The sequence below is a fragment of the Palaemon carinicauda genome, chromosome 29 (genome assembly GCF_036898095.1).
Source record: "Palaemon carinicauda isolate YSFRI2023 chromosome 29, ASM3689809v2, whole genome shotgun sequence".
Classification (NCBI taxonomy): Eukaryota; Metazoa; Arthropoda; class Malacostraca; order Decapoda; family Palaemonidae; genus Palaemon; species Palaemon carinicauda.
Genome location: NC_090753.1, coordinates 78,911,063 through 78,937,653, shown reverse-complemented (window position 1 = coordinate 78,937,653; position 26,591 = coordinate 78,911,063). Strand labels below are relative to the sequence as shown.

Sequence of the window (26,591 nt, the reverse complement as noted above, 5' to 3'; positions counted from 1 at the left end):
GGTTCGTGTGTTATTTTTGTTTTATCTAATATGTTACAGAGAAAGGTTAGTGGCCTCTACAGTTTGCTACTATTACAACCATTATGACTCTGCTGAGCACTACTTACATTTATGGTGTGCCAGCAACTTAATGCCATATCAGGCGCCTTCTTCACTCTATGTTACTGAAAGTGTTAATATCTTTATCGATATTCATTTTGATTACAAGTACTTCTTTTAATTTCTTATTTTTGTTTTTATCTGTAAGGAATAAAGAAAGTTCAGCATACAATCAATATAAGAAAGTGATAGTTCCCTAATCAGAATTGCTAGATGACAGTTTACCTATAAACAATGAGATTTAAATTTCAAAATACTTGAGCATGGAATTACCTTCAGGTGAAGAAAGGAAACAATATCCATGACAGCATTCCCTTCACTTTATTTTAGTTTGGTTGCTAAAACTAATCACTTAGCGTCTTCAATATTCTTCTTGAGAAGAGGCTGAGGTTTGTTAATTGACATTTCCTTACGAGGTGCCTCTTTTGTCTCACTTGAAGCTGATTTGGCAGAACCAATTTCTGTTTTCTTTTTAACTGCCGAACCTTTCTTAGTATCCTTTTTACTTTGAGTTTTCGCAACCACCGTTTTGTCCTCCTCGTCCTTGTTTTTCTTATCTTTCGACACCTCCTTTTTAACTGCTGGTGGTTTTGAAGGAGGTGCTTCCTTCATGGCAAACTTGTTCAAACTGGGAGCGCTAGGTCGCATCGAGTCCGGCTGCGTAGCGTTTCTGGCAGTTGTGGTCACTGTGATAGCATCAAGGAGAAAGTTGTGGAGGCGCTCCAGTACCGCTGACGAAGGTGCCTTGGAACCCAGGGGTGGTAGCGAACGCTGGTACGATCGAGCGACGCTGTAAATATTAGCGAGAGCAAGGCGAACTCTCGTCAGGTGAGTGTGAGTGTGGGTGGATGCAGCCTGCAGAGCGGCTAGTCTAGCTTCCATCTCCCCTAGCCTTCTGGAAGATGCCCATCCTGCAGAGCGAGCTCTGTAGAGTTGTAAGAGCGCTTGGCCTTCACGCTCCTTCTCATTCTGGGGAGAGGTTCATTTGTAATGTTTGATGAGAATACACAGTGAAATTTGTATATATCTCTTCCTGAATGACATATGTGCCTCTAGTTTATATTGATAAATGAATTATATATACATTTGCAAGATCATCTATTATCAATAAAGAGTAATAGTACTTCTGTAAATCTATTTGGACTGGGATAAAACAACAATAAAGTCATTGTGACATCTTTAACAATGAAGCCACTGAAACATTATCGAGTATGAAATCACAGTGATTTCCTCTACAATGATATCACCTTGATTTCACCTGCTAAGAATTCTCTAAAACATTAAGTACAAAAGGTTACTGTAACGTCATCAACAAAAAGTCATTGTAACTTCACCAAAAATTAAGTCACAGGAACTTCCTCATCAATGAAGTTACTGCAGCATCATAAGAAAACAGTCACTACAACTTCACCAAAAGTCAAGTTACTGCAATATTATCAATAATAAAGACACTGCAACTTCACCAAAATGGAAGTAATCGCAAAACAATCATCAATGCAGTCATTGCAATATCATCAACAAAGATGTAACTGCATCTTAACCAACAATGAAGTCACTACAAGTTCACCAACAATGAAGTTACTGCATCTTAACCAACAATGAAGTCACAGCATGTTCACCAACAATGAAGTCTCTGCCACTTCACCAATAATGAAGTCACTACAAAGTCATCAACAAATTCACTGCAACGTCACCGACAAAGAAGACACTCCTACTTCACCAACAAAGAAGTCACTGCAATTTCACCAACATTAAAGTCACTGAAACTTCACCAACAATGAAGTCACTGCTACTTCACCAACAAAGAAGTCACTGCAACTTCACCAACAATGAAGTTACTGCAATTTCACCAACAATGATGTCACTGCAGCTTCACCAAAAAGGAAGTCACTGCAACATCATAAAAAATTAAGTCACTACAACTTCATCAACAGTGAAGTCCCTGCAACTTCACCAACAAGGAAGTGATTGCAACTTCACAAACAATGAAGGCACTGCAACTTCACCATCAGTGAAGCCACTACAACTTCACCAACAATGAAGTCACTACAATATCATCAACAAAGAGGTTACTACAACTCCACCAACAATAAAATAACAGCAACTTCACCAACAATATTAATCACCACAACTTCACCAACAATGAAGTCACTGCAACTTCACTAACAATAAAGTCACTGTAACTTCACCAACAATGAAGTCACTGTAACTTCATCAACAAAGATGTTACTGCAACATCGCCAACAATAAAGTCACTGCAACATCACCAACAATGAAGTCACTGCAATATCATCAACAAAGAGATTACTACAACTCCGCCAACAATGAAGTCACTGCAACTTCACTAACAATAAAGTCTCTGCAACTCCACTAACAATGAAGTCACTGCAACTTCACTAACAATAAAGTCCCTGCAACTTCACCAACAATAAAGTCACTGCAACTTCACTAACAATAAAGTCACTGCAACTTCACCAACAATAAAGTCCCTGCAACTCCACCAACAATGAAGTCACTGCAACTTCACTAACAATGAAGTCACTGCAACTCCACCAACAATAAAGTCACTGCAACTTCACTAACAATAAAGTCACTGCAACTTCACTAACAATAAAGTCACTGCAACTTCACTAACAATAAAGTCACTGCAACTTCACTAACAATAAAGTCCCTGCAACTCCACCAACAATGAAGTCACTGCAACTTCACTAACAATAAAGTCACTGCAACTCCACCAACAATGAAGTCACTGCAACTTCATTAACAATAAAGTCCCTGCAACTCCACCAACAATGAAGTCAATGCAACTTCACTGACAATAAAGTCCCTGCAACTCCACCAACAATGAAGTCACTGCAACTTCACTAACAATAAAGTCCCTGCAACTCCACCAACAATGAAGTCACTGCAACTTCACTAACAATAAAGTCCCTGCAACTCCACCAACAATGAAGTCACTGCAACTTCACTAACAATAAAGTCCCTGCAACTCCACTAACAATGAAGTCACTGCAACTTCACTAACAATAAAGTCCCTGCAACTTCACCAACAATAAAGTCACTGCAACTTCACTAACAATAAAGTCACTGCAACTTCACCAACAATAAAGTCCCTGCAACTCCACCAACAATGAAGTCACTGCAACTTCATTAACAATGAAGTCACTGCAACTCCACCAACAATAAAGTCACTGCAACTTCACTAACAATAAAGTCACTGCAACTTCACTAACAATAAAGTCACTGCAACTTCACTAACAATAAAGTCACTGCAACTTCACTAACAATAAAGTCACTGCAACTTCACTAACAATAAAGTCCCTGCAACTCCACCAACAATGAAGTCACTGCAACTTCACTAACAATAAAGTCCCTGCAACTTCACTAACAATAAAGTCACTGCAACTTCACTAACAATAAAGTCACTGCAACTCCACCAACAATGAAGTCACTGCAACTTCACTAACAATAAAGTCACTGCAACTCCACCAACAATGAAGTCCCTGCAACTTCACTAACAATAAAGTCACTGCAACTCCACCAACAATGAAGTCACTGCAACTTCACTAACAATAAAGTCCCTGCAACTCCACCAACAATGAAGTCACTGCAACTTCACTAACAATAAAGTCACTGCAACTTCACTAACAATAAAGTCCCTGCAACTCCACCAACAATGAAGTCACTGCAACTTCACTAACAATAAAGTCCCTGCAACTCCACCAACAATGAAGTCACTGAAACTTCACTAACAATAAAGTCCCTGCAACTCCACCAACAATGAAGTCACTGCAACTTCACTAACAATAAAGTCCCTGCAACTCCACCAACAATGAAGTCACTGCAACTTCACTAACAATAAAGTCCCTGCAACTCCACCAACAATGAAGTCACTGCAACTCCACCAACAATGAAGTCACAGCAACTTCACTAACAATAAAGTCCCTGCAACTCCACCAACAATAAAGTCACTGCAACTCCACCAACAATGAAGTCCACCAACAATGAAGTCACTGCAACTTCACTAACAATAAAGTCACTGCAACTTCACTAACAATAAAGTCCATGCAACTCCACCAACAATGAAGTCACTGCAACTTCACTAACAATAAAGTCACTGCAACTTCACCAACAATGAAGTCACTGCAACTTCACTAACAATAAAGTCACTGCAACTCCACCAACAATAAAGTCACTGCAACTTCACTAACAATAAAGTCACTGCAACTTCACTAACAATAAAGTCCCTGCAACTCCACCAACAATGAAGTCACTGCAACTTCACTAACAATAAAGTCACTGCGACTTCACTAACAATAAAGTCACTGCAACTTCACTAACAATAAAGTCACTGCAACTTCACTAACAATAAAGTCCCTGCAACTCCACCAACAATGAAGTCACTGCAACTTCACTAACAATAAAGTCACTGCAACTTCACTAACAATAAAGTCACTGCAACTTCACTAATAATAAAGTCACTGCAACTTCATCAACAATGAAGTCAATGCAACTTCATCAACAATGAAGTCACTACAACTTCACAAACAATGAAGTCACTACAATTTCACAAACAATGAAGTCACCACAACTTCATCAACAATGAAGTCACTACAACTTCACAAACAATGTAGTCACTAAAACTTCATCAACAATGAAGTCACCTTAACTTCACCAACAATGAAGTCACCGCAACGTCACCAACAATGAAGTCACTCCAACGTCAACAACGATGGAGTCATTGCAATATCATCAACAAAGAGGTTACTGCAACTCTACCATCAATGAAGTACTGCAACATCACCAATAATGAAGTCAAAACAACGTCCACAACAAAGTCACTGCAACTTCACCAACAATGAAGTCACTGCAACTTCACCAACAATGAAGTCACTAAAATTTCATCAACAATGAAGTCACTACAACTTCACCAGCGATGAAGTCATTACAACTTCACAAACAATGAAGTCACTAAAATTTCATCAACAATGAAGTCACTATAACTTCACCAACAATGAAGTCACTAAAATTTCATCAACAATGAAGTCACTATAACTTCACCAACAATGAAGTCACTACAACTTCACCAACGATGAAGTCACTACAACTTCACCAACAATAAAGTCACTACAATTATCACATCAGACCTAATCCCCTACCTGGGTAAACATAAGAAGTTGACGGCGGGATTGCTGAAGCTGAAGACGAGCGTGATTGACCTTCAATAGAATTTGAAGACGGAGCGTGAGGAGATCCCTGAAGCGTCCGCAAACGCCTTCGACGGTCGCCGCTTCATTACCGAAGGTCTGCACGCTGTTCTCGACATATTCCTGAAGTGACAGCATTTTAAGTCGGCTATATTGAATGTCTAAATATCAAACAAAATTATCCAATTTTGTTCTTCCACTATCTGTAGTGGACTAGAAAAGGCTACATTTGTTGTTGTTGTTGATATATAAGTGTGCGTGTCCATGCGTTAGAAGATAAGACGTTTCATGAAACAAAAGCTTATAACTGTTGACATTGAATCTCAAATTTGCAGTTTCTTAGATGCTAAGATTTCTTAGGATTGCTCAGTTTTACTTTACTTTAAGAGCTGTTTTTTTGGTCCTATACAGCAGGGGAACCCTATTCTCTTCAGGACATCCACAGTTTTAACAACTCTTCAAACTCAGGTCATCAACAATTTACAACATGAATCTTCTTCCAGAAAGAATTGCATATCACACATTATTTTTACAAGTCTATTAGACGCTCATCCTCGGTGAATGATATAGCTGCTACTACTACCACTACTACTACTGCTACTACTACTACTTCTACTACTACTACCACAAATTCCTAATAATGTTCTTCTCCAATCATTCCTTATTTCATCTTTATCCGTCCTTTTAGTAATCATTAATAATAATAACTGTGACATCAGATTAGATGAACTACAATAATCAATAATTAATACGAATAGTTATCATAAAGATCCTTACGTTATCATGAAGATGTAGGACTCCAAATTCGGACCACATTGTGAGGTATGAATTCACTGCCTAGTGAATAACATATCATCAATCCTGGGATTGAATGAATGAAAATGGGCAATATAGCACAGCATTTGGACTTGTGAGACCATTCAGTGGCCAAGCGCTTCTGCGGTAAAACACTATACCCAATTTTTTTTAATGAGGCGGATTTGCACAGACTCGCAGTGATGCCCATTTAGCTTGGAAAAGTTTCCTGCTATCTGATTAGTTAGAATTATCTTGTCCGACCAATCAGCGAGCAGGAAACTTTTTCCGAGCTAAAAAAAAGGCACCCCTGCGAGTCGGTGCAAATCTGCCTCACTAAAAAGAATTGACTGTAGTTGTATACTATGAGGTAAAAGTTGGAAAAGTTTGGAAGCAAGTAAGGTTGTAAATTAATAAGATATAAAGCAAGTAAGTATTATGGCGTCCTATTGAAAACTTCTTGCTTGGCAATCTGCCGGACTGGGGTTCGAGTCTCGCTCAAGCTTGGGGGAGACTATAGGTCTACCTGCTGAGTCATCATCGGCCATTGCCTGGCTCTCCCTGTTCCTATCTTGGGTGGAGAGGGAGCTTTGGCGCTGGTCATACGTATGTATGGTTAGTCTCTAGGGCATTATCCAAAATATATATATACATATATATATATATATATATATATATATATATATATATATATATATATATATATATATATATATATATATATATATATATATATATATATATATATATATATATATATATAAGGAGGCAGTAGCAACAGAAGGAGGAAGAGCAGCAAACAAAAATACAAAAATCCCAAAAAATAAAAACATAAAAATATCCAAATATATATATATATATATATAGAGAGAGAGAGAGAGAGAGAGAGAGAGAGAGAGAGAGAGAGAGAGAGAGAGAGAGAGAGAGAGAGAGAGAGAGAGAGAAAAAAAAATTATAAAAATATATAATAGAAAAATCCCCCCACCCAAAACAATGAGAATATCCCAAAAATATATACAGTAAATGGAAAAATAAAAAAATATCCAAAAAATATATAAATCGAACAATCCAAAATATATAAAAATAGAAAAATCCCAAAAATAAAAAAATAAAAATATCCAAAAAATATATGAATAGGAAAATAAAAAAAAAACATAAACAAAAATATCAAATAAAATTGAAAAATAAAAATATCCAAAAAATATTTAAATAGAAAACCCACCCCAAAAATGTAACAATAGAAAAATAAAAAATAAATAATAATAGAAAAATGAAAAAAAAAAATATAACAATAGAAAAATAAAAAAAATAACAATAGAAATAAAAGAAATAAAAAAATAAAAATATCCGAAAAAAATATAAAATAGAAAAATCCAAAAATATATAGCAATAGAAAAATCCAAATTGAAAAAAATAAAAATATCCAAAAATATATAAATAGAAAAATCAAATAAAATAGAAAAATAAAAATATCCAAAAAATATATAGATAGAAAAATCCCCCCCAAAAATATAACACTAGAAAAATAAAAAAAATTAACAATAAAAAATAAAAAGAATAAATAAAAAAATATAAATATCCGAAAAAATTTAAAATAGAAAATTCCAAAAATACATAGGAATAGAAAAATCCAAACAATAAAAAAATTAAAATGTCTGAAAAAAATATAATAGAAAAATAAAAAAATAGAAAAATTAAAAAATATAGAAATAGAAAAAATAAAAAATACAAAAATGGAAAAATCCAAAAAATATAGAAATTGAAAAATCCAAAAAATTAAAAAATATAAAAAAATAAAAATCCAGAAAAATATTAAATAGCAAAATCCAATGTTTTTTTTTATATCAAACTGAATGATTTTTCCAGTATATTTTCTTTTATAGAAAATAATTTACACTTCATATCATGGAGACTCGATTAATTTCCCTGCATCATAATGACAATTTTTTAAACAAACCAAACTCTCAATAAGATGAAACCGGAAGTTCAACTTAACCTCAAGACGTATGAATATATATATATATATATATATATATATATATATATATAATATATATATATATATATATATATATATATATATATATATATATACAGTATATACACATACATATATATATATATATATATATATATATAGAGAGAGAGAGAGAGAGAGAGAGAGAGAGAGAGAGAGAGAGAGAGAGAGAGAGAGAGAGAGAGAGAGAGATTTTTAATGGGAGTTTTGATTTTGTGAAACAAAAAATTTATTATTTGCGACACACAGGGTCTCTTATTGAGTGAAGATGTGCAGTATGTACTCATATCTATGTACTCTAAGTCATACTGACATTACATGCCTTATAAGATGCACCTGAAGGCCATTGGAGACTTCCATATGATGTTAGCATTTTTGTATAGAACTGCATATATATTTAGCGTCCATCATTATTAATATAGCAAAGACCGTGCCAAAATAGCTAAGGGAATGTGTGGAAATGACACTCAAAATCATTAAACCCCGGGAGAGGAATGCACCGAAAGGAAATAACAAATGACATCATGGGTTGTGATGGCCGATGTGGTAACGTTCCTGACTGGTGAACGCCAGACTGGGGTTCGAGTCCCGCTCAAACTCATTAGTTTCTTTGGTCGCTGCAACTCATTATCCTTGTGAGCTAAGGATGGGGCGTTTGGGGGGGGGGGGCTATAGGTCTATCTGAGTCATCAGCAGCTATTGCCTGGCCGTCCTCGGTCTTAGCTTGGGTGGAGAGGGGGCTTGGGCGTTGATTATATGTATATATGGTCAGTCACTAGGGCATTGTCCTGCTCGATAGGGCAATGTCACTATCCCTTGCCACTGCCAATCATGAGCGGCCTTTAAACCTTTAAACATGAACCAAAGTTCTTCAAGAATGGGAGCCTACTGTGTTGAAATGGGTTTACATAAGCAGTAATCAATTATAATAAAACCTATTATTTATGAATAACTCGGATAATCCGTAACATTACTCCTATTTCTCAGCGTTATTCAAATTCAAAACATTTCAAATTAACGAAAGAACAAACAACTAATGCATTTTAGCTAGGAATTTGCCCTCCTCCTTTCTCCTAAGATTTCTAAATTATAAACTCTAATTACCAACCTATCTTCCTCCGTTCTTTCCACATGTCCATGCCATCTCATCATACCACTCTGATCCATACTTTCACATCAAGCAAAATCTTTATCCATCTCATCTCAACAGACTTACGCACAATGCTCCTATACCATACTGATTTAAAGTGTATTCTAAAACCATATTTGCCAATGTATCGCGTAGAAGAGCCCTCTATGTTAAAATCGATTTAGAGTAATTTTTGCATTAACTTTTACCTTTTTCTAATGAAAAGACTCCTAACGGTACAGTTATATCCCCTAAAATCTTCCTACTCATTATATGGAAGGGTGTCAGGTGGGGGAATGTAGCTGGTATTGTTGTAGCCTACTCTTGTGTCTTATGTGGCCATCTGTAAGCATTGCCAATTGTCATTTGCCTCTTATTCTTTTCTGACCTGCTTCTTGAACGTTCCATTTCGTCTCTCATTGTAAGATCTGTCTTTCTGACGAATCCCAACATGCTCTAAAAGGTGGCCCACAAAAGCCTTCAGTTGGAATTGTAGAAGTGGTAAAACTATCAACTGTTTTAGAGACCATACGGTCCAGTGCTTGGTCCGGGGAGATCGTTCAACGAGTTACAGCTGGAGCGAATATCATGCAGTTACCCCATGATGCAAAAGTTGAGAGGGCTGGATATCAAAATTAATATCATTATTGGATGGACGTAACGTGAAATTGACACATCTTCAAGAAATGTTTTCTAAATTATTTGTAATGGGAAATTAAATGTTCCTTAAAGTTGAAATTGAATGCCTTTAACATTCCCAGTAACACTTAAAAGTTTAAAGGTCGCTCACGAATGGCAGAGGCAAGGGACAGTAACATTGCTCTATCAAGTAAGAGAATTCCCAAGAGACTGACCATATTGTACCAACCGTGTATTACACAATTGTACATAATTCCTTTTGTATATAATATGCTTGTGTCTTCGCTCTTCCCTCGCACTCACAACCCTCTCTCGGCTCCGTCACATTGGTGACCCCGGAGTGACTCGCTCCTCCCGCCTCCCCCCCCCCCCTCTCCACCTCTCACCGTTACTATGACGCCGTCAACGCATACCTTCTGCAGCAGTACTCGCCGTCGCCAGCCGCCCGTATAGCAACGCTTTTTCAGCTCTCAACAACCGTTGGGGGACCAAAGGGCTTCGCTCACCCTCGGAAAAATGACCAGTATCACTCGCCTGCAACCTGCCGCAGACAGCTCTCCTCGTGAGGTGAACCTACTTCGTGCCCTAATGGACAGCCACTTCATGACCTTCAAAATCTCCATCAACGCCTCCACTCGTGACGAAGAGGACACCTATTCAACTTCAACAGAAGCTGACGTGAATGCTGTAGGACATACACGCCTATGAATGCCGTAGGACATACACGCCTATGAACGCCGTAGGCCTATGAATGCTGTAGGACACACTCGCCTACCCCGTGACAAGCCGGACTCCGCTGCCGGAGCGGCAACAGCCACCCATCATCCACCACTCGCTCGCACCCAAACGAACGACTTCTACAGCCACTCACTGTCGCTAATCGGCGCAGTTTTTACTACTACCTCTCCAGATTCAGGGCACCTATTTAACATGTTCAGTATGTCATTTTTAGAGGGGGAGCCATGTACCAACCGTGTGTCACACAATTGTACGTAATTCCTTTTGTATATAATATGCTTGTATCTTCGCTCTTCCCTCGCACTAAAACGAACATGAAAATTCATGTCTGCTGTTTTGCTCTGAACATTGTCTGTCTCTCGAACATGTTATGTCCTGTTGCCTTGAGGTTTTGTATATAAAGAAGAGTGTTCCTTAGTATATAACTCAGTCGATCGCATCCTGCCTTTGAGTTCACAACCTTCTCCCTGCTTCATCACAATATATACATATGATCAGCACCCAAACCCTCTCTCCATCCCAGCTAGGACCAAGGAGGGCCAGGCAATGGCTGCTGATGACTCAACAGATAGACCTCTAGGCTCCCCCAAACCCCGCATCCTTAGCTCACAAGGATGGTGAGGTTGCAGCGACCAAAGAAACTAATTAGTTTGAGCGGGAGTCGAACTCCAGTCTGGCATTCACCAGTCAGGGACGTTACAAATGAACACTAGCTTGTGTGCTTGGCTAATTTCTTGCCAATGCAAAGACTCTACAAGACAGGATAGTTAAAAGACCAATTCCATATAGAAATTTGTTAGCAATCAGTTCAAGACCGAGAGTTTTAATATATCTATATTTATATCAATTGGAAAAGTTCATTCTGTTATTTTCTTGTAATAGTGAAGTCAATTTGGCTTTTCAGAATGCTCACAAACAGTCATGATATCACTAAAGCTGTCTCCAAATATCTAATCACTATAAAAAAAACTATAAAACTATAAAAAAAGAAGTTTGTGAGTATGGTGTTATTATTATTATTATTATTATTATTATTATTATTATTACAAGCTAAGCAATAATCCTAGTTGGAAAAGTAAGATGCTCTAAGCCCAAGACCTCCAACGGGGAAAAATAGCCCAGTGAGGAAAGGAAAGAAAGAAATAAATAAACTACAAAAGAAATAACAAACAATGCAAATAAAAAATAAGAACCATAACAACATCAAATTGGATCTTTCATATATAAACTATAAAAACTTCAAAAAAAGAAAAAAAAAACAAGAGGAAGAGAAATGAGATATAACAGCGTGCCCGAGTGTGATATACAGAAGTCAGCAATGGGAATAATAAGGCATATATACAATTATCATATTCCCATATAAAAAAAATTAACCAGAGTACACAAACAAACATAAAAAATGATGTATGAAATTTTAGCCATATGTTGAAGTGTTCGGGGCAGGGAGTCCATTCAGCACACAGGAGTAATTGGAGGAAAAAATTTACAATAGCACTTTCAAGTAAAAGTTAAAAGAGGTTGGACAGGAAAATGAAAATGAAAGAAAATAGAAGGTTATAAAATAGGTGCTTGGAAATCATTTACGGCCTCTACTGATTAATTTGAGATCACTGGAAGCCATTAATGAAGAATCATTATTCTATCTTATTGTTGTTATTACTTGCTAAGCTACAACCCTGGTGGGAAAAGCAGGATGCTATAAGGCCAAGGGCTCCAACAGGGAAAATAGCCCAGTGAGGAAAGGAAATAAGGAAAAACTTCGAGGGACGTTTAGGAACAATAGTAATGTTAAAATAAATCTTTCATATATAAACTCTATAAACTGGAAAATAACAAGGCGATAAAAACTTGAAAATAATAAGATAAAAACTTCAAAATAACAAGAGGAAGAGAAACAAAATAGAATAGTGTGTCCGAGTGTACTCTCAGGCATGAGCTCTCTAACCCAAGACAGTAGAAGACCGTGGTACAGAGGCTATGGCACTACAGAATAAACTACTATATGAGAAAGATATACTAAATGAAATTGATCAGAAGTCACAACTGCTTACCTTATAAGTCAAATAAGTCGTGACCTTCTCGTTTGTAGCAGCGGTGTCTTTCCGGGTGGTGAAGATTCTCTCCTGAAGGTACTGAATGCGCTCCTCGAGGATGTCGGATTCTAGCCTCTGCCGCTCTTGGATTAGGGCTCCCTCTTCGCGTCTCTCCTCTTGCGCCTGTGACACGAGAAGGTCAGAGAAGGATGTGGTTTTGGTGAAATATATGAACTGTTAGCATGAGAGACAAGTTGGATTGCACAAGTTCCATGCACACCAAAATCATTATTGCTCGACTTATCTTTTTAGAAAGTGTTATAATAGTGACCTGAAAACTATTAAGCCTGAATACAAATGCTAGCGAAATAACTGATAATGATACAGAGCAAAATATTAACTGGAAAGAAATTATTTTCACAGACCAAGGCCCGCCTGAACAGACCTTTAGTGTCTGATGGAGGGCGAGAAATAAACCCGTAAAAGTAAAAAAGTAAAGTAGATGGAGTTATCACAAGAATAGATATCACTTGAATATTTCAGATACACATTTGACAAAAAATTAAATTCTAAGAAAATAAAGCAGCATTAGTAAATCTTCCTTACCCGGAGATCAGGTTCATGTGTGAGTATGTTAGCAACGAGATTGGCATATCTGTGCTGGGCTTTTCTCCTCTGCTTGTGAATGGTGGCCAGAGAGGCCGTGTAAGCTGCATGGTGGGATGCTGCCGGGTCCCCTTCGCCACCACTGTCGAAGACTCGACCCAGGCTCTCCACTCGACCACCGCCAACTTCACAAGTTTGCCTACAAAAAAAAAAGGAGAGAAAAATGGGTTATATATTTTCACACTTACAGGGAATGGCTCTAGAGAAGATACAATAAAGCAATAATTGCTACATTCATACTTAAACTGCTGAGTCGTGGTCCTCGTGGGTGAGCTTCTGGGTAGAAAAAAAAAAAAAACATTAAATTAGCCACTTCATACATTTATGCGAAGTTTTATCCGCAGAGAACTGATCTGCCTAAATAGACTTCTATTTTGCACAAACTATCACTTCCTACATAATGAACCCCCTTTTTTTATTGTACTGTTTTCAACAGGGCATCAATCTCCATTCTCTCTACATGATCCCACCATTTAGAAACACTCAGAACAATTCTTTCACGTACACCGTTTTTTTTTATAACATTTCTTTGTATCAACACCTTTCTACCCATTTTATTTCTTTTATGTCGTATAAGTATACTCTCCATGCATTTCACCTCCACAAGGAAGGAATCAACAATCTTTAAACATTCTCACCTTGCATTCCACTTACAATTCAAGTACAGTATGTTACCTGTTTTCTACACATATCCTACTACCACTGGCCTTGCTCCATCTGTTTTATTACTTGTCTCTTTTCTTTCAATTATCTAAAATCCATACTACTAAAGCAAATGTTTATCAATTAAGTTATTCCACTACCCATATCAACCTTAATTGGCCCATAATCCTGGTTATCTAGCTAACCACCTAATTCTGCTCTTGTACTCACATTTAAACATTCCTTTCTTAACCCTTTCACTAGTGTATGGAGTTTCTCTTCATTATCTCCAACCAGCACTGTATAATCCACAAAACATTGGTTATTCCCCAGCTTCTTATCAATCAACTTTGCAACTACTTCGATATCATCCTTTCTCTAACTTCCTGTTTCACCTTATCCATAAAAGTATTAAAAAGTCACAAAACATTATACAGCGTTTTCTCTGTATCACGCTATTTCCTCTGATAGGGATTGCTCCAAAGAAATAACAGCATAAGACACATTTGGTTTTTGACTGATGAATCATGAATTAATCCCCTTGTCCAGACAACTTCAACTTCAGCACTGAAGCCCCTGGCACCAATCGTCATCCACCCCAATCTGCAAACACTATTGCACTATTAAGGTCTTCCTTTGTAATACCTCTTCCACTCCTATGTAGGACTTTCTACATCTCGTCTTCCTCCTTCCTCCTAAGGTTTCCAAATTACAAACTCTAATTACCAACCTATCTTCCTCCGTTCTTTCCACATGTCCAAGCCATTTCATCATACCACTCTGATCCATACTTTCACCTTGAGTAAAATATTTACCCATTCTTCGAACAATCTTTCTGAAGCCATTTATACCAGACAAATAATTCTTATCAAGAGCTCTGAGACTTTTTGTTTCAGTTAAAATCCACATTAAAATCGAGTTACTTTAGATCCATTGCTTGGTATGTTATCCCTGAAACAAAAACATGTACATTCAACACTTAATTGATGTGGAATGATACAGGTATATATTTTGTTACATCCCATTGAGTCCCAGGTATCCAAAATGGTAAATTCTGTATATGGTGGTTAGACGTTGTTTGATTTAGCACTTTAACCCCAATACACACACACACACATATACATATATATATATATATATATATAGAGAGAGAGAGAGAGAGAGAGAGAGAGAGAGAGAGAGAGAGAGAGAGAGAGAGAGAGAGAGAGAGAGAGAGAGAGAGAGAATAGTTGACATCTGAAACCACTACCTTAGAGAAGAAAAAAATTGAAGATTTTAGACCAAAATAGATGCAAGAAACTGAAGACTTTCTTGTTCTCTGTAAGTACTTCGATATTGTAGACTTGACAATAAACACGTAATAAGTTATGTGATATACAAAATACCTACGATAAGAATGTATACAATAAATTAATTTTGTACGCTCTGTAGTGTACTTAGTTTCCGTGTGATAGGACCAGGAAAGCAGCCCCTAAAGTAATGTAAGTCTACTTTTTCATCATAGGCCTACATCACAGTGCGTTACACCAGAAAGACAAAATCACAAGATGTCACTCCTACACAGAAGGAACGTGCCTTACGTAAGGTAGGGCAATCTAAAACAAACGAACGAACGAAACATCAACAATGGGCTACGTCAAAACACATAGCACACGTGCCATTAACCAGCTTCAATGTTAGAGAAATCTGCAAAAAAGTGATACAGAAGTCTGTTATTATTTTCGCCAACTTCGCTGCAAAGGTTGTTTTGATAGGCGTGCATTTATTAATTTATGTTTGTATGGTTTGGTCATGCTCTTCGCACTCCCCAAGGGAAATTAGTTCACCAAATGATTAACTGGGCTCCACAAGGCACTAGAAGAGTTGGAAATCTAGACCTACATGGCTGAGGACTATGAAGCGTGAAGTAGGAGAGGACGACTGGGGAAATATTGAATCAAAAGCTCCAGATTGAGATGACTGGCGAAATCTATCTGAGGCCCTTTGCGTCAATTGGCGTAGGAGGAAATGGTGATGATGATGTTTATTCATACAGTATGTTATCTTATGATCATTGTGTTACTGTATGGACACGAGTCGTGGTATGGCAATGAAATAATCTCCAACACATTTTGTAGATTTGGGAACAAAACCCTCAGAAGAATATTGGGAGTTGAAAGGCAGGACAGAATTAGAAATGAAACTATATGAGAGATCATTCGAGTGCCATTATGTGGATGAGATCCTGATAAGGGGTAGATTGAGATGGTTTGAGCATGCTCTTAGCACTCCCCAAAAGAGATTGATTCACCAAATGTTTAATTGGGCTCCACAAGGCACTAGAAGGGTTGGATGACCCAGGCCTACATGGCTGTGAACTATGAAGCGTGAAGTGGAAGAAGAGTGGAGAATTATTGAATTAAAAGCTCAAGATAGAGATGGCTGGCGAAATCTGACAAAGACCCTTTGCGTCAATAGGCGTAGGAGATGATGATGATCATGAGGCTCAATACTACGCAGTACTCTAGAAGTTCTATTCCAGCTGTTACCAAGTTGTGGAATGATCTTCCTAATCGGGTAGTTGAATCAGTAGAACTTCAAAAGTTCAAAGTTGGAGCAAATGCTTTTTTGTTGACCAGGCGGACAGGAGTCTTTTTCTAGTTTACTTATAACATATTTGTTTTTGATGTTGTTAATAGTTTATATATGACATATCCGTTTTGACGTTGTTATTTTTTTTTGAATGATTTATTGTTAATTTGTTCTCTTCATTTATTTATTTCCTTTCCTCACTGGGCTATTTTTCCCTGTTGGAGCCCCTCGGCTTATAGCACCTTGCTTTTCCAACTAGGGTTGTAGCTTGGATAGTAATAATAATAATAACCAAATGTTTGCTTGTCATTCACATAACTCAAAATCTATTTGACAGAATCTCATGAAATTTGGTGGGATCAGAGGATAATTTGATTAGATTTTGGGAGTGACTAGGTCAAAGGTCAATGTCACGAAAAGGTAAAAGATATATTTTTTCCTATATCGCGGTCAAAATTTATCCGATTTGCATAAAACTAGTGTCAAAATCTGCATAACGCAATTGCCTGTCTTGTGATATAGCCTACAACATCATAAGGGCAAAGGTATGTGCTCCACCAAGAGCCCGTTTTACTTTTTTTTTTTTTTTTTTTTAAATCGTATCAACATAGTCACATGTTCTTGCCTCCATTCCTTAGTTTGAATTAGGAAACAGACCTCGTTGGTTTTGTAAACTATTGAATAGAGAATAATCTTAGACATATTGATATGCATTTGTTATTTCAGAATTTTCAATTTCTTTGGTGGTAATAAATGTATATGATAGTTGAAAATTATATTTAATGCATGCGATGTTAACTGATAAAAAACCAACCGCTTGTTTGAATATCCAATTGTTATTTTACGGTAGTTATAAAGGGTAACAATATACAGTGGCTTTCCTGATACTTTACTATATATTCAATTCAAATAATGTTAACCCAAAGCCTTATTTCAATTTTCACTTTCACCATTGTGATAGCGTACAACATAGTGACAAGCTAACACTGGACATCCTATAGACTGAAGATATTAAGTATTATAATAAACTGCCAGCTGAAATGAAGGACTTAAAGGGAGCAATTGAATTTAAGAAGAAACTAGACATTACTTTTCACAAGATCATATGATTTGGAAGATGCTACAATCAAAGAATTGTATAAGTTATTATGAAAATGTTTCGTTAGATGATTGATATGGACCCGCCCGAGAAGTAGTTCACTCGACTTCAGTGGAGGGTTGGATTTAAACCCAAAACAAGTAAAGCATACAATGCCTTATTATCATTACTTACTAAGCTATAACCCTAGTTGGAAAAGCAGCATGCTAAAAGCCGGAGGGCTCAAACAGGGAAAATAGCCCAATAAGGTAAGGATGTTTATGCCAAAGAGGCCTTGTAGGTCATGTAGTACGTATGGTTTCCTTGTATAACAGGACCAAGAAAACACAATTTAAAGCTTTAAAAGTTAAGTAATGAAATTAACGATACATACTCTATAATTGCATTATCGACAGATGTTTTCTTTGCGACAGCATCGTCATATACCCTGGTATAAAAAGTTTCCTCTTCTTTTTTATCTCCATCTCCAGAAATCTTAGGATTGAAATCCATAACTTGTCTATCATGAAGAAAAAATTAAGAAGCCTTGATGTATTAATGATGGCGCACCGGTAAATATTTTCTTTTATACTTATAAAGACACTTTTAATATGTAAACGAGTCAACTGCCAGACAGCGTCTATGGTTGCTAAGACAACACTGAACTTTGAGAGGCAACAGTAAAGGGAAGACCGGAAAGCTCCCCCACAAAAAGACCTCTGACCTCTCCGATCAGTGCCATCTATTAACAACGCGTTCAAATAAAATTAACTGTGAAAAACGAACGCAGCAGAAAGACTTGGAATTTAAGTTCATGACAGTATAATATTTTAAATATTGCTTTTCTAAAAAAATATGTACCTTTTCAATCATTATTAAGAGACAAATATAATTGATATTAAGTCCAAAATGTACAGTAAACTAACCGGACGGATCAGCGCTACCTGTTGCCAACGCGCCCCACTAATGAGAGCAAATGCTCACCTAATTCACGAGACTCAACGTTCTTCCCTTTTGCTATCTTCGGGCATTATGGGAGTGACGTCACTGTTGTTCCGTCGTGGCGGCCATTACTATGTTATCAAAGAGAGCCATTTCATTGAGTTCGGCTGTTCATCAAGCCGTACAATCCAGGTATGGGCACTATATGAATATGTGCAAGTGTAAAATAGATCTCTCTCCTTGTTGTAGCGTTGCATTCAAATTGTATTTTCATCCGTGGGGTTGTGTTTGTGTCGGCCTTTCTCAATCAGCTGTTTGGTTGTCGTCTGCTTCGACTTCGTCGGGATATAAACAATTGTTTCCACCCGTGAGGTCAACGTCAAGGTCAAATTTAATGATGGTGGTTTCACCGGTAATTTAAGATGCCATGAAAGCTGGATATAACTGTATCATATATATTCGTATTTGAAATTTTTGTCCGGCGTTTTTTTTGGCTGAAACGGCCGGTATAGGCACGTGTCTTATCATGAAGTATATCGCACGGTGACACACCTGGCCGACAAGTAGCCTATAATTGGGTCTGGCTGATTAGCTGATTATTCAGAGCCTTTGAATATCAGCGACCAGTTTCTCCCGTATACGTAGAAAATAGACATTAACGAATGTAAACTTCCCTCCTAACCTAACCTACAAGCCGTGTCCTAACCTACTTACCTAATGGGGGTGTAGAAGGGCGGGCTAACGTCTCTTTGCGACGCCCCTTACACTGCCAAGTTCTTAGTTAGCCATCATCATATGTACAGGTGGCCACTATCATACACTCCGAAAATGGACATACATATACATACATATACTGTGGCACTTCCCCCAATTTTGGGGGGTAGCCGACATCAAAAAAGAAACAAAAACAAAAAGGGGACCTCTACTCTCTACGTTCCTCCCAGCCTAACAAGGGACTCAACCGAGTTCAGCTGGTACTGCTAGGGTGTCACAGCCCACCCTCCCACATTATCCACCACAGATGAAGCTTCATAATGCTGAATCCCCTACTGCTGCTACCTCCGCGGTCATCTAAGGCATCGGAGGCAGCAGCAGGAAATGGACATAAACGAACCTAAACTTCCCTCCTAACCTAACCTACAGGCTGTGTCCTAACGTACTTATCTAATGGGGGGGGGGGGGAAGCGCAGGCTAACGTCTCTTTGCAACCCCCCTTCCACTGCCATATTCTAAGTTATCCATCATCATACATACAGGTGGATGCTCTCATACATACACTCCTATGTCAATATCATTACGGATATCGGGGTCACTTACTCAAGAAAATTAGTCTTCCCGGACTTGTGAATTGGCTAGGTTAGGTTACACAATGCTTATTGGTTATTAGGTTATGAAAAATGTCCATAATAGAAAATTGTTATGCTCAGATAAATAAAATAAAGGCATTTTATGTAAAATTATTGATATCCTGCTAGGTAGTTTACTGAACTTATTGCTTTGTATTTTCAGGATTAACATTTAGCTTTGTTGAATTTATATGGGTTGCATTAACAGCTCATTATTATTGATGACAACATACTCTACATGAATTGATCAAGTATGTCATCGTTAACAATCTAGAAAATATTTGTAAAACATAAATATTACTTGGGGACTGGTATCTGAAGGTTGTTTAACCGAACCTAGTTTACTTCATCCTTTAGAAGCGCGACTGGCCCCTGTTAACTGTTAATTTTTGGTTTCTCAAATAATTTCTTCCATTTAAAATGCATTTGAAAGGTAATTTTATATACAAAAATTAAAAATGAGATAATTTTCATATTTTTCTTTCTATGTACCGTATTTTATCAATGGACATAAGACACTTTCAATTGTGACTATTTTTCATATGTAAGTTTTCAATTTTCAAAAAGATAGTTTTCCAGATTTTAGGCAATAAAATTCACTCTTTTATCTTTGACAAAAAAAAAAAAAATTGTTAAAAGTAAGGAGACACCATTTCTGATTTTACTAAAATTTAGTTTTGAGGAAATGGTCTTTTAAGTATTTTTTCTTTATTAAGGAGTTCATATAAGACTCGCAGTATAGGCCCTAATTAAATATAAGCGGAAAAAATCTTGAAAGATAAAGAAAGAAATGATGAGGACAACCCAAATGGAAATGGTAGATGCACATGATGGAAGAGTTAAAGTAATCTTGAAGGTAGAACAGCAAGGTAAATGCTCTTGGAGATAAAAGAAAATTATGAAATCACTCGATGGTGTTGCGAAGGTTTTGTATGTTGCTAGAACATACTCTAATTTACCCAAGTTGGCAATATACTGTATGTAGGCTATAGTAAAGCCTTGTTAGAGGAGTTTAATTTGTTCTGGGGATGAGCTCACAGGTCTTCATATCCTATTAACAATTTTTTCAATAAGAAATATAGGAAATTCATTCGTTGCATTCCACATGCCCATAAATATACATAATAAGTTATTCAGGAGGTTTGTAATGGTAATTATTCTATAAACTGTTACCTCTATTACCAGAAATAACAAATACTTAATGAAAAATTAAAAGAATCAAGTTAATATTTACATTCGATAATGTTTCATAGTGTCAAGAATTGTGTATTTTTTCTAGATATTTTGATTATAGGAACCAGTAAATATATGATACTTTACTGTACTAGCGAAACTGGAATTCGCTATAAAAAAATGGACGAGTGCTGGCTAGTTTGGTATTTTTCTTTATATGTTTAATAGGGGGTGGGGCATAATAACTTGGGTATCAGTCTATTGAAATGTGAAGTATATTTTTCATTCTAATTCCATTGTTTACAACTGAGAAACTGAAGGGGACTTATTGCGCATGCATTGTTTCCCATGGTTGGGAGAGCTTCCTGTGTGTTTACAATGACGTATTTGCCAGGTGGTTTTTTAAACCAATTAACAGCTTACAAGCACTTCTTCATTAGTGCCCAGATGTTGTTCTACAACAGCCATTTTTTCGCACCTTCCCCTTCAGTTTCAACTTGACCACCATTACATTTTATGTCGGCAATTGAATATGATGGAAATACTATAAGCCCAAGGGCTTCAACAGGAAAAAAATAGCCCAGTAAGGAAAGGAAACAAGGGAATCGATAAATGATATAAGAAGTAATTAGAAATTAAAATAAAATATTTAAAAAAAAATTAACATTAAAACAGAAAATTAATATACAGTATAGACTATAAAGACTTATGTCAGCCTGTTCAACATAAAAACATTTGCTGCAAATTTGAACGTTTGAAGTTCTACCGATTCAATTACCCAAGTAGAAAGATCAATCCACAACTTGGTCACAGCTGGAATTAAACTTCTAGAATATTTTGTAGTAATGAGCCTCATGATGGAGAAGCCCTGGGTGTTAGAAGTAACTGCATGCCTAGTGTTACAAATAGGATGGAACTTTCCGGGAAGCTTTGAGTGTAAAGGATGATCAGAATTATGAAAAATCTTATGCAACTTACATAATGAACTAATTGAACAACGGTGCCAAAGATTAATATCTAGATCAAGAATAAGAAATTTAATAGACTATAAGTTCCTGTCCAACAAATTAAGATGAGAATTAGAAGCTGGCGACCAGATTATTATTACTGTAGTATTATTATTACTAGCTAAGCTACAACCCTAGTTGGAAAAGTAAAATGCTATAGCCCAAGGGGTCCAACACGGAAAAATAGCCCAGTGAGGAAAGGAAATAAGGAAATAAATAGATGATATAAGTAATGAAAAATTAAAATAAAATATTTTAAAAGCATTAACAACATTAAAACATATATTTGATATATAAACTATAAAAGGACTTATGTAAGTCTGTTCAACATAAAAACATTTGCTGCGAGTTTGAACTTTTGAAGTTCTGGTTCAACTACCTGATTAGGAAGATCATACCACAATCTGGTGATGGCTGGAATAAAACTTGTAAAATATTGTGTAGTATTGAGCCTCATGTTGGAGAAGGCCTGACTATTAGAATTAACTGCATACCTAGTATTCCGAACATGATGGAACTGTCCGGGAAGATCTGAATGTAAAGGATGGTCAGAATTATAAAAAATCTTACTGCATAGTGAACTAATTGAACGACAGGGCCAGAGATTAGTATCTAGATCAGGAATAAGAAATTTAATGGACCGTAAGTTCCTTTCCAACAAATTGAGATTAGAATTAGCAGCTGAAGACCAGACAGGAGAACAGTACTCCAAGCAAGGTAAAGTGAAAGAATTAAAACACTTCCTCAGAATAGATGGATCACCATAAATCTTGAAAGACTTCCTCAATAAGCCCGTTTTTTGTGCAGTTGAAGACGCAGACCTAATGTGTTTCTCAAAAGTAAATTTCCTGTCAAGAATCACACCTAAAATTTTAAAAGAATCATACAAAGTTAAACGTTGTCAATGCTGAGATAAGTATGTTGAGGAGCCACTGTCCTTGACGTACAGTACTTACAATCTTACTTTGAGTTTTGTTAGGATTCAACTTCATACCCCATAATTTGCACCATGCACTAATTTTAGCTAGATCTCTAATAAGGTATTCAGCAACTCCAGATCTACATTCATAAGATGGAATTGATGCAAAGAGAGTAGCATCATCTGCATATGCAACAAGCTTATTTTCTAGGCCAAACCACATGTCGTGTGTGTATAGTATGACAAGTATTGGGCCAAGAACGCTACCCTGTGGAACACCAGATATCACATTTCTATACCCATTATGATGCCCATCAACAACTCTTTGAGATCTATTACCTTAAAAATTCAATACCTGTAATGATGATAAGAAACGACACACCGAGTCTCAACTGTTTTGAGTTTGAAACAAGGGCCTCATGATTAACACGGTCAAAGGCAGCTCTAAAATCAAGGCCAAACTTACAAACTTCCTGACCACAATCAAGGGATTTTTGTACAGCATTGGAGATAGTAAGAAGGGCATAACATGCTCCAAGGCCTTAACGAAAACCAAAATAGCAAACTAGGAAACGGATAATTACTTTCAGCTAACCTATTAAGACATTTTGCCTAAAGACGTTCATAAACTTAAGATAATAGGGAAGTTATAATTGAATAGAACGGACAGCTAGTTGTGGAAAGACTACAGGAATGCATTTGTGGCCTGAAGGGAACCAAAAGGTTTCCTTATTACTATACAATAGGATGCACAAAACTTTCATCAGATGGTGCCATTTATGGGATAACATTATTTTAATAGGTCTTTGTTGTCAATTGCAAATGATCTCTGTTTTATTGTTTTAATCAGCTGTCATTTGCTTGAAAAATTAGCTCTTAATAGTGGATTTAGGTTATCTCTTTATGAATTCTTCAGATTAAGTGGTGTGTCCACTGATAAGCTTGCACATTCATGCTAGTGAACTCTGAATGTTGTTAGTATCTTTAACATTGGGCCGCCCCACTTGGATGGCATGAAAATATTTAAGATTAAAAAAGTTAGTCGTAAATGATTACTTTTACAGAAGAAATCTAGCTGGCCAAGATAGGTTGTTGAAACCTCACTTTCTTTAAACTGGAATTTTCCAAGACAGTCGGGCTTTTGCTGTTTAACCCTTTTACCCCCAGGCTATTTGGAAATTTCCAACCCTTAACCCCCAGGGAGTTATTTTTTCCCCAGCACATTTAGCAGTATATTTTTATTAAATTGCTCTAACAGCCTTAATTTTTGTCATAGAGAGGTCAGGTTGGTCTCATTCTCTTGGAAAATGCCTGAATTTTCTCAAAAAAATTATCAAAAATATGAAAAAAAAATTTATTACATTTTTTTGCAAGGACGTACTGGTACGTCCATGGGGGTAAAGGGATGGCTTTTGTGAAACGTACCAGTACGTCCTTTGGGGGTAAAAGGGTTAATATATTTTGATGGTCAGTTTTTCAAGCGTGTTTTTATCATCCCTTTAATATTTTTCTTTGCAGATGGATAACGACGACAGGATGCATTCCACAGAAGGAAACCTGGTTAAACAAATTACTCGTGCGAAAAATAGAGCCGACAAAGGAATCCCATAGTAGGATGTTATCAGATAAAGAAGTCATATATGAGTTGCAAACACACAATCTCAAACCTGGGTGTGCAGATGATTACCTTAAAAACTAGTAAGTATCTCTTAAGGAAATATATAGAAACTGCAATAATTTTTGTAATCAACAGAGTTTGACATTGTTAGCCTGCAGTATTAGTGCTGTTTTGTAGTTATCTTAAAGGTAGGTATTTGCAGTTAATATCTCTTCAAATTGAAGAATTGTTGATGAATTTTCCAGAAATTAATCCACATATAATGTTTATCAAATGATTTCCATTTAAGAGGGAAAATAATGACATAGGGAACATTACATTCAGTAATTGATGTTTCCCCTATTGGTAGGAATTTCAAGGCTATCATATTAAGCTCTTAAAATCTGAAGACTTTTAGAGGGTTATTTATTGTCTACATGTATGTGTTTTGGTTATATGTTTGCTTGTTCGTGATTGAATAGAGTATCGACACGAGGTGAAGAAGTGCCCTGGCCATGATGGTCAATGGTGTGGCACTGTCATCATTCGACTGGAGGTTGACCCCCATTCGACTTGTACCCCATGCCAGGGCCAGCATTGGCCTAATTCTCAACTTTCCCAAAATTTGACGACTGCCCTGAGGAACGAGGGACAAACTATGTTGGGGAAGGAAGATGATGATGAAGTATCATTCACCTTTTGGATAGCAGCAGAGACTGCTAAACCAATTGCTTTGTCTCCAGGTTTTCTTTCCATGTGTGTATCTCGCTCTACAAAACTTTAGAAGGTTCGTGTAAGGATGCTAGCCTTTGGCACTAGTGAGTGGAGCACAAGGTTAGGTAACACGTTGATTTCGGTCGTTGGTGGGATGCTTGCTTTGTTCTCAGGTGATCCGTGCCTCATCTTTTGTTTTAAGTGCAAGGAGGTACTGGAGTTAGTGTGGTCCATGTTCAGCCTCAAAGAATCCCCAACTTTGGAGATGTTTTTTGGACCTCATTAGGGATGGCGGACCAGAGGAAACCAGTCCATTGGAGGTACCCATTCTCTTGTGTGTGTGGATGAAGAGACAGGAGTCCCCTTCCTCGTCATCACTCGGGTCCGCCTCATCGGGCTATGCTGTGGACATTCTCAGGGCTAGGTCACCTAGCAAGAATGCGAAGAAGCATCTGTTTCTCGGAAAGAGGGGGAAAGCGGAATACGTTCGGACTCTGGGTCGCTTGTCGCTTCAAGAAGATGATTACGATCAGAATTTCTCGGGCAAACTAGACGAGTTTCTGGATTTTCTGCGATTCCCCGAATATCCAGTACACAACAGGAAGAAATCCAGAGTATCCCCTCAATCACGTGGGAGCATGCCAGCCTTTCCTCACACACCACTGGGGTAGGATTAATGCGCCAAACTAGGCTACCCTCGCACTCTCCCAAGAAGAATACAAAACAACAGGCCAGAGAGGTGGAAAGGGTACACCACCGCTCTCCACCCTGATATGCAAATTTCCTTGTCTTCAGAGAGGGCAAGAGAGGTAATATCCCCCTCTCATTAGGAAGGAGCACTCTCTAGAAGGTCCCATTACTTCCTTCAGGCACTGCATTGAACGTGAGCATTGCTTGGTCTCGGATAGGATGAGGACTGGTAACTGGATGACTAGATATGAGCGGGGTTCCCCCCTACCAGTTGACCTTGTCAGGAGTTGTCATATAGATCAAGTAGGAATAGATCATTCACATCGGATAATGAGAGGTGGAGGCCTCTGCGAGGGGTCATGTCCAAGTAAGTAGAAGAGTTTCCAGCAAGAAGAGAACGCTCACACTCAACCCCTGACCTCAATAGAAAAGGCAGGAAGACCATCTGATATGATCTAACCCCAAGTATCCTCAGGAGCCTTGGCCTCAGCATTGTGAATAGGCGTACAGCATAACATTTTGTGTGTCACCTTGGTTCAACTAAGGTCAGAAGGTCTGACGGACATCAGATGGTGGGTTGCAGATGAGG

At 37.3% G+C, this 26,591-nt stretch overlaps 2 protein-coding genes across 3 annotated transcripts in view; one reads left to right on the top strand and one right to left on the bottom strand.

Annotated features, from left to right (window-relative positions):
- Positions 1-407: 407 nt before the first annotated feature.
- On the bottom strand, positions 408-18,249 carry LOC137622834 (uncharacterized). Its single transcript, XM_068353415.1, has 5 exons — positions 18,009-18,249; positions 13,264-13,462; positions 12,676-12,840; positions 5,259-5,429; positions 408-1,068 (listed from the first exon to the last, which is right to left on the bottom strand). The coding sequence occupies exons 1-5, from the start codon at positions 18,125-18,127 to the stop codon at positions 448-450; spliced, it is 1,275 nt and encodes a 424-aa protein (XP_068209516.1). The 5' UTR covers positions 18,128-18,249; the 3' UTR covers positions 408-447.
- A 343-nt stretch (positions 18,250-18,592) lies between these two features.
- Positions 18,593-26,591, top strand: part of Nipsnap (protein nipsnap) — a 53,637-nt gene continuing 45,638 nt past the window's right edge. For both annotated transcript variants that reach the window (XM_068352841.1, XM_068352840.1), the window contains exons 1-2: positions 18,593-18,748; positions 24,520-24,699. In XM_068352841.1, the coding sequence (XP_068208942.1) occupies positions 18,690-18,748; positions 24,520-24,699 (239 nt within the window). In that variant the 5' untranslated portion in view covers positions 18,593-18,689. The remainder of the gene's footprint in view (positions 18,749-24,519; positions 24,700-26,591) is intronic.